The sequence below is a fragment of the Phyllopteryx taeniolatus genome, chromosome 8 (genome assembly GCF_024500385.1).
Source record: "Phyllopteryx taeniolatus isolate TA_2022b chromosome 8, UOR_Ptae_1.2, whole genome shotgun sequence".
Taxonomy (NCBI): Eukaryota; Metazoa; Chordata; class Actinopteri; order Syngnathiformes; family Syngnathidae; genus Phyllopteryx; species Phyllopteryx taeniolatus.
In genome coordinates this window covers 18,207,239-18,220,954 of record NC_084509.1, presented here as the reverse complement: position 1 = coordinate 18,220,954, position 13,716 = coordinate 18,207,239, and the positions used below count along the sequence as shown (strand labels likewise).

At 39.9% G+C, this 13,716-nt stretch overlaps 2 protein-coding genes across 3 annotated transcripts; one reads left to right on the top strand and one right to left on the bottom strand.

The window, feature by feature from the left end:
• Positions 1-461: 461 nt before the first annotated feature.
• On the bottom strand, positions 462-5,715 carry nudt8 (nudix (nucleoside diphosphate linked moiety X)-type motif 8). Its single transcript, XM_061780972.1, has 5 exons — positions 5,556-5,715; positions 3,584-4,291; positions 3,377-3,509; positions 1,229-1,306; positions 462-1,027 (listed from the first exon to the last, which is right to left on the bottom strand). The coding sequence occupies exons 1-5, from the start codon at positions 5,651-5,653 to the stop codon at positions 833-835; spliced, it is 1,212 nt and encodes a 403-aa protein (XP_061636956.1). The 5' UTR covers positions 5,654-5,715; the 3' UTR covers positions 462-832.
• On the top strand, positions 5,118-12,276 carry ftr86 (finTRIM family, member 86). Of its 2 annotated transcripts, none has more exons than XM_061780959.1 (12): positions 5,118-5,229; positions 7,092-7,662; positions 7,750-7,845; positions 8,060-8,293; positions 8,415-8,577; positions 8,649-8,738; positions 8,817-8,864; positions 8,993-9,025; positions 9,599-9,649; positions 10,405-10,473; positions 10,568-10,770; positions 11,822-12,276. In XM_061780959.1, exons 2-12 carry the CDS (start codon positions 7,153-7,155, stop codon positions 12,155-12,157), a joined length of 1,833 nt encoding a protein of 610 aa, XP_061636943.1. In that variant the 5' UTR covers positions 5,118-5,229; positions 7,092-7,152; the 3' UTR covers positions 12,158-12,276. The 2 variants fall into 2 exon arrangements, with proteins under 2 accessions (XP_061636943.1, XP_061636942.1); XM_061780958.1 differs by having other exon boundaries at positions 5,211-5,332.
• The last annotated feature ends 1,440 nt before the right edge of the window (positions 12,277-13,716 follow it).

Sequence of the window (13,716 nt, the reverse complement as noted above, 5' to 3'; positions counted from 1 at the left end):
AAAATCACTGAGTTGTTTTTTAATAGTGGGTTGACTATGTTGGATTTTATTTCTGCCAAACCAAACAAAAATTCTAAATAGAATTTACTCAATTTTACCTATACAGCTCTTTAAAATCAACTTCAGCTGAAACAAAGTGCTGTACAGAGCTGAATTATGTATTGAAAGACTAATATTGGGTTATCATCTATGTTCACCAATATCAGTTCTAATACTTTACATGGAATAACCCATCAATATAGTGCAAAATGAGATTGGTCACTAATGAGGTAAAGCACTATTTAAAAAAAAAAAAGCACCAAGTAATTTTGGCGGAGGGTAAAAAGATAGATCATCCAAATTAAATATCAACTGATATGCTGATGATTACATCAGCTGGATCTAACTGCAATAAAAGTCCAGTATGTCTATGAGCACCATTTACTATACTGCCTTGGTAATAATGAACGAGGAGTAAAAACTACAGGAAGAAAATGTTCAGATGATCTTTAATACATTTGTCCTTCAACAGACCACATTGTGATATATGTTGTGTTAAAAAGTACCGGTTTGATGTTGAGTGAGGTAAAAGCATAATATGGGTAAATAGGTAAAGTAAATATTAAAAATTATCTGGTTAGCTCATAGTCTGTAAACACCATGAGAACTCATTTAATCAATTAATTCAATTCCGTCAGTCAGAAGGTGACCTAAAACAAGATGTGTAACAACTCATAAAACTGTAGTAGTATTGATACAAAAGCTCTTCACTTTAATTAAAGAAAAGAAAGAAAATGTTCTTCTTGATTGCACATTACCAAACATGAACTCTGAGCCACACAATCAATGGGCTTCACTGCAAATGTGATGGGATAAGAAGTTTTAGTGTGTGATCTAAGGCAACGGCGGTCAGGCCCCACACACGATGCTTCCCATTACAAAACACTGGGAGTGTGTATCCATACTTGTCCCCTGTGCGAAAGTGCGTGTACCGACGGTTTTGAGGGTCACACAAATGGGACAAAGACAAACTAAAAATCTCCTCCACCTGAGAACCAGAGAAAAAGAGAATCTCTTAAAATTTGAAATTACCACAAGAGTTGTGTGGATGTTGCTTCACAGGTTAGATGGGAGTAGAAGACACTTGTGCAGCAGTGTGGATGACATTTAACGAGTAAAAATAAGTATTATATTGTACAGAAGAGCCAGATGGGGCTATTCATTCAGCAGCAACACACAATGACTTTACCTCTCCTGGGTTTGGTTTGAAGGACAGCTCTTCAAGAGGACCTACATTAGCCAGCACCGGAGCCACCAACATCCCTGACTAAGGAAAAATAAAATAAAATAAAGGTACATCTCAGTAAATTAGAATACGGTAGAAAAGTCCATTTACTTCAGTACTCATACATTATAAAAAAACCCTGACATAAATTATGGAATCACCGCTCCTGGAGGATGCTCATTTAAATTTTTAATTTTGGAGGGGGGAAAAAAAGGCATATCACAGATGTTCCATAAAAAAAAAAAATTATTCAAAAATACTTAATAGAAAATACTTCTGGTTTTAAGAAACACACACAAACATTTTTTTTATTTTTTTTAAACGAGCAAGTGGAGGAAAAAAAATATTGAATCGCTTAGTTCTGAAGGAAAAATTCTGGAATCAGGGAGACAAAGACTTTCTTCTTCTACTGCTGCTGCGAACGCATACTACCTATGAAGCTTTAAAGCCGCACAAAACAAGCTTGAGGAAAACAATTACGGTTGCATTTTATTTCCTGATTTGAGTTAAATAAACACGTCGTACAAAATCATATAAAAGGCCCGTTTCCCATTTTTCAATGTCCAATTTTCAAACAAGAAACTGGAGATGGAATCAGAAAAATGTCCCAAATCACTATGTAAACTTGTGCATTTATTGAGATGTCATGACTGCCATCTCCCCTTGTGCCTTTACCTGACATGCAGCCCAATATCATCAATGACTGTGGAAATTTGCATGTTTTCTTCAGGCAGTCATCTTCATAAATCTCATTGGACCACCAAACAAAAGTTCCAGCATCATCACCTTGACCAATGCAGATTTCATCACTGAATATCACTTTCATCTAGTCAGCCACAGTCCATTATTAATTTTTTTTACCCGACTATCACCTTATTTTTCTTCTGTTTAGGTCTCTCGTATGGCTTTTCTGTTTGTAAATCCCATTTCCTATAGGCGGTTTATTAACAGTTCGGTCACAGGCGTTTGACTCTAGTTTCCGCCCATTTGGTTAAGGTTAAGATCATTGCCTGCCACCGTGGGGGACCGAGGTTTAAGACCCCGACTAGACTGACTAATTAGATTCAATCTAATGTAGATGTTTGTTTTAGAATTGAAAATTACAAGCTGATTCCAAATTTTTTTCCTCAGAATTGAGCAATTCCATATTTTTTCCCCTCTACTTGCCAAAAAAAAAAAAAAAAAAAAAAAGTGACTGAGCCAGAAGGGGTGGTATGTTGAATAAAAATAGTTTTGTGGAACATCCATGATTTGCCTTTTTTCTCCAAAATTAAACATGTAAATAATCGTCCTGCAGACAAAATGCTTTGCTTTTCTCCCATATAGCGCTTTGGTCTTCATGTTTGCTTAATAGCAAATGCAGTTTTCACAGGTGAAACCCAAAGCCAAAAATAAGATGTTTAAACAATCAATCTAAAAGGCAACACCTAAGCAACTAGACACACCCTTCAGTCACATGTTCCAATAGTATAGCTTCAAATAAAAGATGCTCTGTCCTGAGTTGTTTAACACTTCTGGATGTAGATACCATTAAATAAAAGCTGGAATTCTGAACTTGTGTCTCATATTCATCTTTTTATCTGAAACCCAAATGCCTTCAGTATACAACAAGCACAAAAGAATTGACCTTGCCATTCCATACTTTTGGAGGGGACTGTATTTTTTGTTTTTTTTAACCAGGGACTGTATAAAGTACTGTATAAAATACCTTAGGTAAAAGTTAGTCATATTGAAGAATATTACTTGAGTAAAAGTAATAAGTAAGTAAATAATTGACATTTGCTGTTCTCAAGTAACAAATTGAATTTACTGATATTAAATGTACAGTACTTAGATTGGATGTATAAGTATTCAAAAAGATATATAATAAAAATAAAGTACAGATGTGTGAAAATTCTACTGAAGAACAGTAACAAAGTACAGTATTTGTACTCCATTACATTACAAGACTGATTCTGAGCTCCCATTGTGGGGCATAGATAGATTAGATAAACCTTTTTTTTCAGTTTCAACAGCCTGTGGGTACAAGCTGTTTTTGAGTCTGTTTATGGCCCCGAGTGTCCCACAGCGATCTAAATCTGGTCAATTTAATCTCACTCATCCTAAACTCACCATGTCCCGAAGGGGCTTGAGGACACCCCATACACTTTCGTTTGACACATTAACACCAAGCTCCTCTCGGGCCTCCCTCAGCGCAGTGGCCACCACATCACAGTCGGATGGATCACTCTTTCCTCCTGCAAAGCTACACAAACGCGGAAATAAGAACACACACTCACAAAGAAGTGTGCCGAATATTTCACACATGCCGCTACTAACCTGACATCTCCTTTGTGTCTACCTTTCAACATGCTGGAGCGCAGTGTGAAGAGAAATGCTGGTTGTCCCCCTACACTGCAGAGAGACACCAGAATGGATGCCCATCTTCCCTGATTCTTTCCTTGGCTCTGAGTTTTTCTCCCCTTTTCCGCATCATACATCTTCAAATTGGGCACCAGGTTCCGGCGACACCTACTTTCATTTTCCAGTGTTAGACACTCACTCCAAGCTCCATCAACTGCTCTGGTTTGGTGAGAAGTGAGGCTGTAGGCTTGTGCTCTACTGTGGACATTTTCTAACCAACTAACAAACGTTTTTCTGTAACAGATATTATGGTAGTAAATTGTATTGTTTAAACTGTTTGAAGGATGACAAATATCCAAGAATTTTCTCTGAGGTGGACGGCAAGTTGTGTTTGATAAACAGTCCTGAGTGTTCACAGTTTTGGGGTGCTTCCAAGGAGACTTCCCGGGATCTTTGGATTTCAGGTCTTGTAATGAGGCCTTTTGCTTTTCACAGTTTAAGTTAAAAAGAAAATTCTTTGTTGGACAGGATGCAGTCTCTGTGGAGAATGACCTCCTTCCATTAACGGTTTCATGCCTCGATCCGTTTCGATGCCATCGAGCGCGTGCATAGTTGCACTCATTCAGTCGCAGCATTGGCCTTAATGGACAAGACCTGATCACCAGCCGTGAACCCCGAAACATTCTAAAAAAATAAAATAAAATTACAAAAAAAGACAGAAGTTAAAGCAAGTACTGGTTAGTAAAGCAAGTTATGATAAAGAGGTGTGAGTTCACATCAAAGCCATTTAATGTAACAATCATAGCTATTTATTTAAATAGGGTAACAAGATGTTCCCTTCCTCCGCGCCAAACTTTTTATGCCTACATTTTAAAATCATCCGGAATTTCATGACCTGGATTGGCTCTTTTTCTCCGATCATTTCCCCCATTCCTGTTCAATTTTGAGCAAATGGTTGTGAGTGAGCATGCTTGTAAAAACGTTGCACTTTCTCAAGCTTGAGCAGCATGGTGTGATCGTGGTTTGCACATCTGTCTCACAGTTGAGACTAGAGTACAGCTGTGCAATCTGACAATATATTGTAGTGTGATCTAAAAATGTCTACCATTTGATTGAGCCCTCTATCATTTATATTGTTATTTCATATTTTAGATTTCCCTTGTTGCTACGAAGGAATCCTGTAGTTTCTTTTCCTCTGCTTAATGCTAGTAATATGGTTACACTCCCCACATTTCAAGACTTTTACTATTAGAGCTACATTATTTATTTTTTTTAGCGTTGTTGTCTGAATAATTATAATTATAAGTGATTAAACCTTCACATCACCTCCACTGACAAATCTACTCTTGATTGACAGTGGTGGGAAGAAACGAAATGCAGTACAAATACTTTGTTACTATACTTCAGCAGATTTTTCAGGTCGCTGTACTGTACTTGAGAATTTATTTTACATTTAAAAACAGATACGTGTACAGTACTTTCTAGTCTACGTTGCCAAAATAGGCTCGTTACTTTTATTTTTTTGTCAAGCGAACTAGGGCGTGCCTCGCCATCATTTAAAAAGATGAAACAACGTCTTCAGCTGCTCAGGGCCCGGGGTGATTGCATGTCAAGCCGAAATGGTGAGTTAAAACTCTCAGGAGTAGCTGGAGCTCTGGGGTGACACAGCCAGAAAATGCACCCAATTCGTGTATTTAATGTGGACGTGTACACACAACTGTGTCGGTTTGTATATTCCTAATCAATTACAGTGTTACTATTACTGACTCGAATCAAAGTAATGTTAGTTGTCAGCTAGTTGGACAACGTGTTAGCGCAATACAAATGTGTTGGAAATCGTTCCATACGTAAGGTTACGTGTAGAAGGTTGTTATACGCTACATAAGGCTGAACAGTGGACGACAATTAAACAGTCATTCGAGAAGAATGTACTTTTAAAGAAACTCACCTTGAAAGTTGAACCGCTAGCGTTAGCCTGCCGCCCGGCGAGCTGGCTGCCAGCCTGCCAGGAGTCAAGATGGCGTTCGTGGTCGTCACGGTTGCCATCACTGCGCAGCCATGACGCAAAAACTTGTTTTACACCATTTTCAAATTCAAGTCAAGTCAACTATATTTACATAGCTCATTTCATACGGCATAAGTAATGATAATACTGTGGGGAAAGAACGGTAAGTTGGATGACATGGTGTTGGTACGGTCACTGGTCACAACGGCAGCCCTTGTGGATGGGTGCAGTCTTTGCATTGCAACCACAAATACAACTAAAAACCCCACGCAGGCACAGGGAGAACATGCAAACTCCACACAGGCGGGGCCGGGATTTGAACCCCGGTCCCCAGAACTGTGAGGCAGATGTGCTAACCAGTCGTCACCGTGCTGTCAGTTTTGAAATCAGAAGTAAAAAAAATTTGATTCAACTCTTTTTTAATGTATTTTAAAAAGGGGGTTGGTAACAAAAAAAATGCTTTGACTATCGCAACATTATTACCAGTGATGACATTTTGGTACAGATTTCAGGAAAGGGGGGGGGGGAAGACCTAGATGCACATGATTTGATATAGCAAGCCGTGTAATATGCAGCAGCTCGAATCTGACCTAAAGCAGTGATTCCCTACCAAGGTGCAATAGTACACTACTGCTCAGTGAGAAATCATTAGGGGTTCCACAGAAAAACATCCAATGTCACTTAATTTGTCCGAAGATTACTTACACAACTTACAAATTTATCGTTATTAATTTATCAATGCTGGCGATGTGATAGGCAGAACAATCAAATGCTCTTCCAAAGTTACATTAAACCTGTTGCCATTCATCATGGCTTTCTGCGAGTATTTAGAATTTGCATTCAATTAAACAGTACATTTGTGAGTAAAGTGAAACAAGATCATTCTTGTCAGTGTTCACATTTTTTTGTGACATTTTTGTTTGGTATTGTGCTGTGAGATTTCCGTCTTGTAAAATGGATGCCTTGGCTCAATAAAGGTTGAGAAACACTGATCTAAATTATCTGTGTATTCAGTGAGCAGCAATGTTGGGAGGAGCTAAACCATTTATGCATTTAAAAAAATAAAATAAAATTTAAACAGATATCAAAACATCTGTTTAACTGGAAGTGAAGAAAAGTTAAAATAACAGTGCTGTGCTCATGATAAAATACTCAAGTGGTGTTACCAAAGAAAGAGTCAGACTATTTTTTTGTGACAAAATGTGATAAAGACTCTGCATTGGTTGCCATTTGTATCATTAGTGATACTAAAATAGTTTTTTTTTTTTTAAAAAGCCTAGGATTAGCATTTAATTTATTCCTGCAAACAAATTGAATGTCAGAAAGAAACAGGGGACCATTTCAAGAGAGAAACTCCCATGAACAGGTTTTACCAGTTTCATCCCGAGTCGAACCTGCTCCAGTTTCTAAGCAGCATGTGAATCACACGACTTGGTATTTTAAACCTCACTGTAATACGGTGTGTTTTGTCACGCTTAGGGAACAGTTGGGTTCAGTTCTGACCTTGGCAAGTAAACTTCCTGCTCCCATCAAACCCATCATGGCCTCACCCTGGTCTGAAGAGGACGCTTTTGTCTGTTCCGTATGCCTGGAGACCCTGAAGGACCCAGCAACTCTACCCTGTGGACATTCTTACTGTTTGACTTGTATCCAGAGTCACTGGGACAAAGGGAACAGCAAGGGCCAGTACAGCTGCCCACAGTGCAGGCAGATCTTCAAGCCGCGACCCTCCCTGGCAAAGAGCACAGTCCTAGTGGAAGCCATGGAGAAGCTTCGGAGCAATCGTCTCAATCCAAATCCCTCTACAGTTGTCTCCTCTGCTCCATCATCAGAACCAATCTACCTGGAACTTCTTCCAGAAATCGGACCGCGGCAAGGCAGTGTATATCCTCAGCTTCCCACCATGTCTGCCAGACCATGTCCTCAACATAACCAGCCTTTGGATCTGTTTTGCCATGACGACAGGGAGTGTGTGTGTGAGGTGTGTTGTCAGCAGGAACACAAAGGGCACCGTGTGCTCAAGCCTGAAGATGAGAGGAAGGAGAGACAAGTAAGTGTAAATTAACAGCATACTATTTAATGTGCATTTCTTCAACTGCCGTACTACACAAAAGATGGTGTGCATCTTCTTTTATAGAAGGAACTCACTCAGATGCAAGCAGAGGTGGAGAGGCGAGGTCAGGAGACAGAGAAGACACTAAAGGAACTCCCAAATGTTGCCCGTCAACATAAGGTATGAGTCATTCTAATGCGCATATATTTTGAGACACATTTATCATCCTTGGGTTGCTCTGTCTGTTATCAAGGGTGTGATCCACCTTTTGTCTAAAGTCTGCTGGGGGAGGCTTTTGTGCTTTCCATGACCTAAAACATGCATACAGTATGAGAGGTATACAAAATGGATGGATGGATAGATGTTGTAAACTTCATCTTCCCTCTATTTTTAGTCTTTGGTCCAGTCTCTGCAGGAAGAGAGACTGGATTTGTTTTCCGAACTTGTGAAGGTCATTACTCTCACCGGCACTCAAGTTGGTGAGCTTCTCGGCACACATGAGCGGTCTTTTGGCAGCCTAATTGAGGACCGTATCCACAGACTGGAGCAGGAGATGGTCCAGCTTCACTGGAAGGGAGAGGAGCTGAGCAGGCTGGCAGACATGCAGGACCACATCTGCTTCTTAAAGGTAGTAGAGTGTGAAGTGCGATATCGCTGATACATATTTCAGTAACATTTTGCAGAGAGCTCATTATTGTTATGGGCACATGTAATGATTCTTATATTGTGTGATCAATTTATTTTTTCAGAATTTCCTCACAGTGGAGCTGGCAGGTCCAACTGGTGCCACACAGGAGACAATAATGAGCAATGAGGAAGCGGTGATAGTGGACGTCCGCTCAGCCTTAAAGGAGCTGCAAGAGTCGATAAAGGAGCTCTGCAAATCCAGTCTTGCCAAACTTGTCACTTTAGGTCAGTTTGGTTTAGTTTTCCACCCTCTTTCCTGGCCTGCTTTGATACTAAGTATGCTTTTATCTCTGCAGTGAATGAGGACCCTGCGGTCTTGAGAAGTGAAGGTGCCACAGCACAAAACATTATGCCAGTTAATGGCTTTTCTACTGTGCAAAACACGGGTAAAGTAACTTAACACAATTGTCTATTAATATTACATTACATAGTAAACTGTTTTGTTTACAATTTTGTTCCTGTAGTTTATGAGACGCAACATCCTACACCTTTACCCTTGCCACGGCCCTCAGGTAAGTGATAATCAAGCTGTACACTCTTGACAAGTAAGACCAACTTTTTTTTTTTTTTTTTAGACATGAACCATGTTACTGTCTGCTAATAATTTATATTTTTTCATTCCAAATATTATGGAATGCAGTGTCATCCAAGTCTTCACATCTACCTGCACTAGGTGAGAAATGACAAACATTGGTTGAGTTTATAGTAGTACTTAAGAGGTTAACATATGCTGACTATTGGCATTGTTTCATTCATTCCATTTTTTTGGGTGAAACTTACTTGGCAATAACTTAATTCAATTATTTAAATGTTAGTCACAGAAGTTGGCATACAACATTACTACTAGTAGCCATGAGTAGTTTTTGTTTCTACATACATGGGCTCATGATCACTGTAAGACTAAGCAGCAAAAAGGGGGGGGGGGACTCTTGTTTTACATTATTATTATTTATGTATTTATTTTAATAATTTTCCTGGTTCTTGTGTAATACTTTAAAAGAACAATGGCTGTTCGGAGTGGAACCCGTCCCTCTAAACTGCTGTATGGTCCTGGCCAATGTGCTGCAGCTCAGTTTCATCGTGTTGTCAGTCTTCTAGCCGAGGCAATTTTTATGTAGAGCTACTTTTTTTTTTAAAAAGGGATAGGAACATGACATTACAAACAGGAGGATGTTTAGTGGGATACACATTTGTGATGGTTTTCTTCATTGCTACTGAACGTCAATGATGTCTTTAATTTATTCAGACTCTGCCAATGAAGCTTCAGCGCCACCATTCCCTCAGCCTCAACCACAAGGTGACTAACAATGTGTAACAACTAGACTTTACGCCGGTCCGATCGGTGTGATTGATATCGGTCGCTAATTAGCATTTTATGCTGATCGGCTTTCATGTCATAATTCGGCGATCCCATCAATGAGGTCATCGATCGGCTCCGCACAAGACATTTAACACAAGGAGGCGCATGCCGCGTTCAAGCAACACAGTCTGGGGGGGGAAAAACAAAAGGAAAAGCCAAACGGACGCAAACTCTGGACAACACCCGTCCATATAGCCGGGACAGTAAGAAAGTTAGAGTAAGCATGTCATGAACAGTATTTATTGAAGTAATTTAATTACAGTAAGTTAGCGGCCATTATTTCTGTCATGTTGTAATGTCGATCTGACCTAAACTTATGTCAGTGGACAATCCTTGAATGCCCCCTAGAGGTCTTTTTTGAGCTGGGATGGGCTCCAGCACGCCCGCGACCCTAGTGAGGATAAGCGGTACAGAAAATGGATGGATGGATGGACGGATACAGTACTCAGGGTACAGTACAAAAGTATATACAATCAATGAACATGTAATAAAGAACACAAGTATATACAATAAATGAACAAGTTACGTAAATGGACACATTGTTCCATCTTGTGATCGGTTATCGTTTTTTAAACTTGCTGATCGGTGATTGGCCCCAAAAACCCTGATCGTGTAAAGGCTAGTAACAACGTGCCTTTACAACCTTTTCATAACCAATGCATTTACCCTATTCTTCCTGTTCTTGACTTTAGCACCCAAGCCTGTAACAACAGTGGGACTTGTGAGCCCAGAACCAAAGATGAGGGAAGAATTGCTGAAATGTGAGTACATTTTATTTCAGGAATATATACTGTAAATTGTGAAAACCTTTAAGTGGTTCTAGTGTCTTTGCTAAAATGTATTTTCTCCTTTTAGTTCGCTTTGAGCCCACCATTGACCCCAACACAGTGTATCGGCATATTCGGCTGTCAGATGGCGGTCATAAGGCCACATTGCGCGCAGAGAACCTGAACCCGGTGGACTACCCGGAACGCTTCCACTATTGGCGACAGCTTCTCTGCAGAGAGCCACTGGGGGGCAGCCCTTACTACTGGGAGGTGGAGTGGACTGGCCAGAAGGTGATCCTACTTGCACTACACATCAGCAAACACAAACTCTTCCCACACTGTTAGGAATTTCATTGTGGGGGAGAGAAGAGAAATGCAGTATTTAGACTTCCAAGGTTCAACTATTAAAAATTAGACTTTACACCGATTTTATCGGGCTGATCGGTATTGGCCGATATTTAGCATTTTATGCTGATCGGCTTTAATGTTATAATTCGCCGATCCGATCAATGACGTCATTGATCGACTCCGCAAAAGACATTACTCCGCGTGCACAGTATATTTGAATCCAAAAGCTAGTTTATTCATGTAATGTTGGTTTGACCTGACTGATTAGAATACACGATCTGACTAGAGCAGTGATTTCCAACCTTTATGGAGCCAAGGAAAATATTTTACAATTGAAAAATCTCACGGCACACCAATAAACAAAAATGTCACAAAAAGTGGATACATTAATTACTGTATTTACTTCCTGCTATCTAATAGAAGACCATTCATTTGTTCTGTCTGTCACTATGCCTCACTTGCATTAATAGAAGAACAAAGATGCATTATTTCAATATACTTTTTTGAGCAATTAAGTACACAAGTATATACAGTAAATGAACAGGTCATTTAAATGGGCACATTCCTCCATCTTATGATCGGATCAGTGATCGGTTATCGTTTTTTTTTTTTTAAACTCTGCCCCCAAAATCCTGATTGTGTAAAGCCTATTAAAAATATTATCTAAAAAAAAAAAAAAGAACAACAAAAAACGTTCGTCTGCCTGTGAGTAGTTAGCAGGCTGCTGCTTAAAATTTATAGAGGATGACTTTTGGAATAGGGATGGGATGCTACAATTTGTATTCTGGGGCGAGGGAACGTTTCCATTGTGATGTCATCTGGCATTAATTCCTCTTAATTTTTTTGATTTAGATGCTCATTAAAATGTTGCAGTTTTTTTCTGTGCAATTGATGTTCTTCAAACCTTTTTGTTCATGTTGGCGGTAATAAATATAAACAATTACATTTGCAAGGACAAAAATGTCACTAGAATTTCCCCTTTCTCATTATCCAGATTACAATTGGAGTGGCCTATAAGGACATGGATCGCCAGTCTTCTGATGATAAAAGCCGTTTGGGCCACAATCCCCTTTCCTGGAGCTTGTACTGGTCTGGGTCCAGTTTTTCCTTTTGGCACAATGGCCAGGAAAAACTCTTGGGCTCGCCCAAAGCCAGACGGATTGGCACTTATCTAGACCAGCATGCAGGCATTTTGGCATTTTACCGCATCACCAACGACCAGGCACACCTCATCCACAGACACGAGACCCAGTTCAGCGGTCCACTGTACCCAGGATTCCGGTTCTGGAGTGGAGTTGGTGCTACTGTAACAGTCTGCCAGTTGGATTGAAATACAAATGAAGTATCTGTACTTTGGTTAGCTTTCAATTGTTTGCAATGAGATTTTTTCCCCACACTTCTAATTAATGTAGTAAAAATATAAAGTTGTAATAAACATTCCAAAGCAAATACACCTCGTGAGTACTCCTTGATATTCATGGTAATGCTACAAGCATGACTCTTTTTGCATGGTAGTGCTAAAAGATCACATTAGAGTGTATAAAATAGGACAACATGTTTCGAATGCCATATGAGATCATGTCTGACCTCTAGAATTTAAATTATTTTTCCAATATAGAGTAGACCAGGTCATTATATGGCCTGTTCCCTCGTGAGGTAGTAATAGAGTGGAAATAAAATATAAAAAGAAGTCCAGTGCTTTTATTTTGAAGTTGGTGCTTCTATATCAAACTCTGGGCCTGCGGGCCAGATCTGGCCTGCCGCTGCATTTTATGACTCACGAAAGCAAATCAAGTGTCAACTTCCATGAATCTTGCAAAAATCTGTACTAAAGATTACAATTGTCAGATGTGATGATTTTGAGATATTTTTGTTACCATACCCCCTTTCATAGGCTTTCTCTAGCTCTGCAGAGACACAATGCAGCTCTCTCTTGACGTTCTCTGTACTTCGCCATCAACACCCACAAAGCAAATAATGCATCTGTGGTACTCTTTCTACTAGTCATGAAACCATACCGTTTCTCACAGATACTCAGTTTTGTCCTGAATCTAGCCTCCACTACTCTTTCTCATAATGTCATTGTCAAAGTTGTAATCAACTTTACCTGCTGCACATCCTTCCCACCTCTATCCTTCTGTCTAGCCAAACTGTATAGATCGTTCTCTCCTTCTTTAGTGTCCAACCTGGCACACATGTCATCATATGCCTCTTGTTTGGGCTTTGCCACCTCTACCTTCGCCCTACATCGCATCTCAATGTATTTTTATCTCCTCTGCCCTCTCAGTGTCCCAGTTCTTACCTTGTATGATTTACTGTACTGTGACGTTCCACCACCAAGTCTCCTTTTCTCCTTTCCTACCAGAAGATACACCAAGTACTCTCCTGTCTGTCTTTTTCATCACCTTGGCTGTCGTGGTCCAGTCTTCTGGAAGCTCCTCCTGTCCACCGAGAGCCTGTCTCACCTCTTCTCGAAAAGCCGCACAACACTCTTCCTTTCTCGGCTTCCACTACATGGTTCTCTGCTCTCCCTTGTCTTTCTTAATCTTCCTCTCCTGAGTGCCAAACTTACCCATCACTGCTTTCACATCCTTCATCATTCATAATGTCTCCTTTAAATTAATATTGAACACAATTGAGCTTGGAATTTTGGTGTGGCTCTCGACAACTGTTGAGTTTCTCACTTGGCACCTTGGCCCACCCTTGATATGAAAGCATGCAAGATGCTTCTGCAATAAAATGTCTTTACTTAAAACCCAACCATGGTGCAAACCAGTTTGAGAAATGCTGAATTAGCATGTGTCACTGTTGCTTCAAAAAGACAAGTTGCTGTGTCGAGGGTGGTGCGCAGACTCCACAGATGCCAAAAGAGGTTGTACAATCTGACCT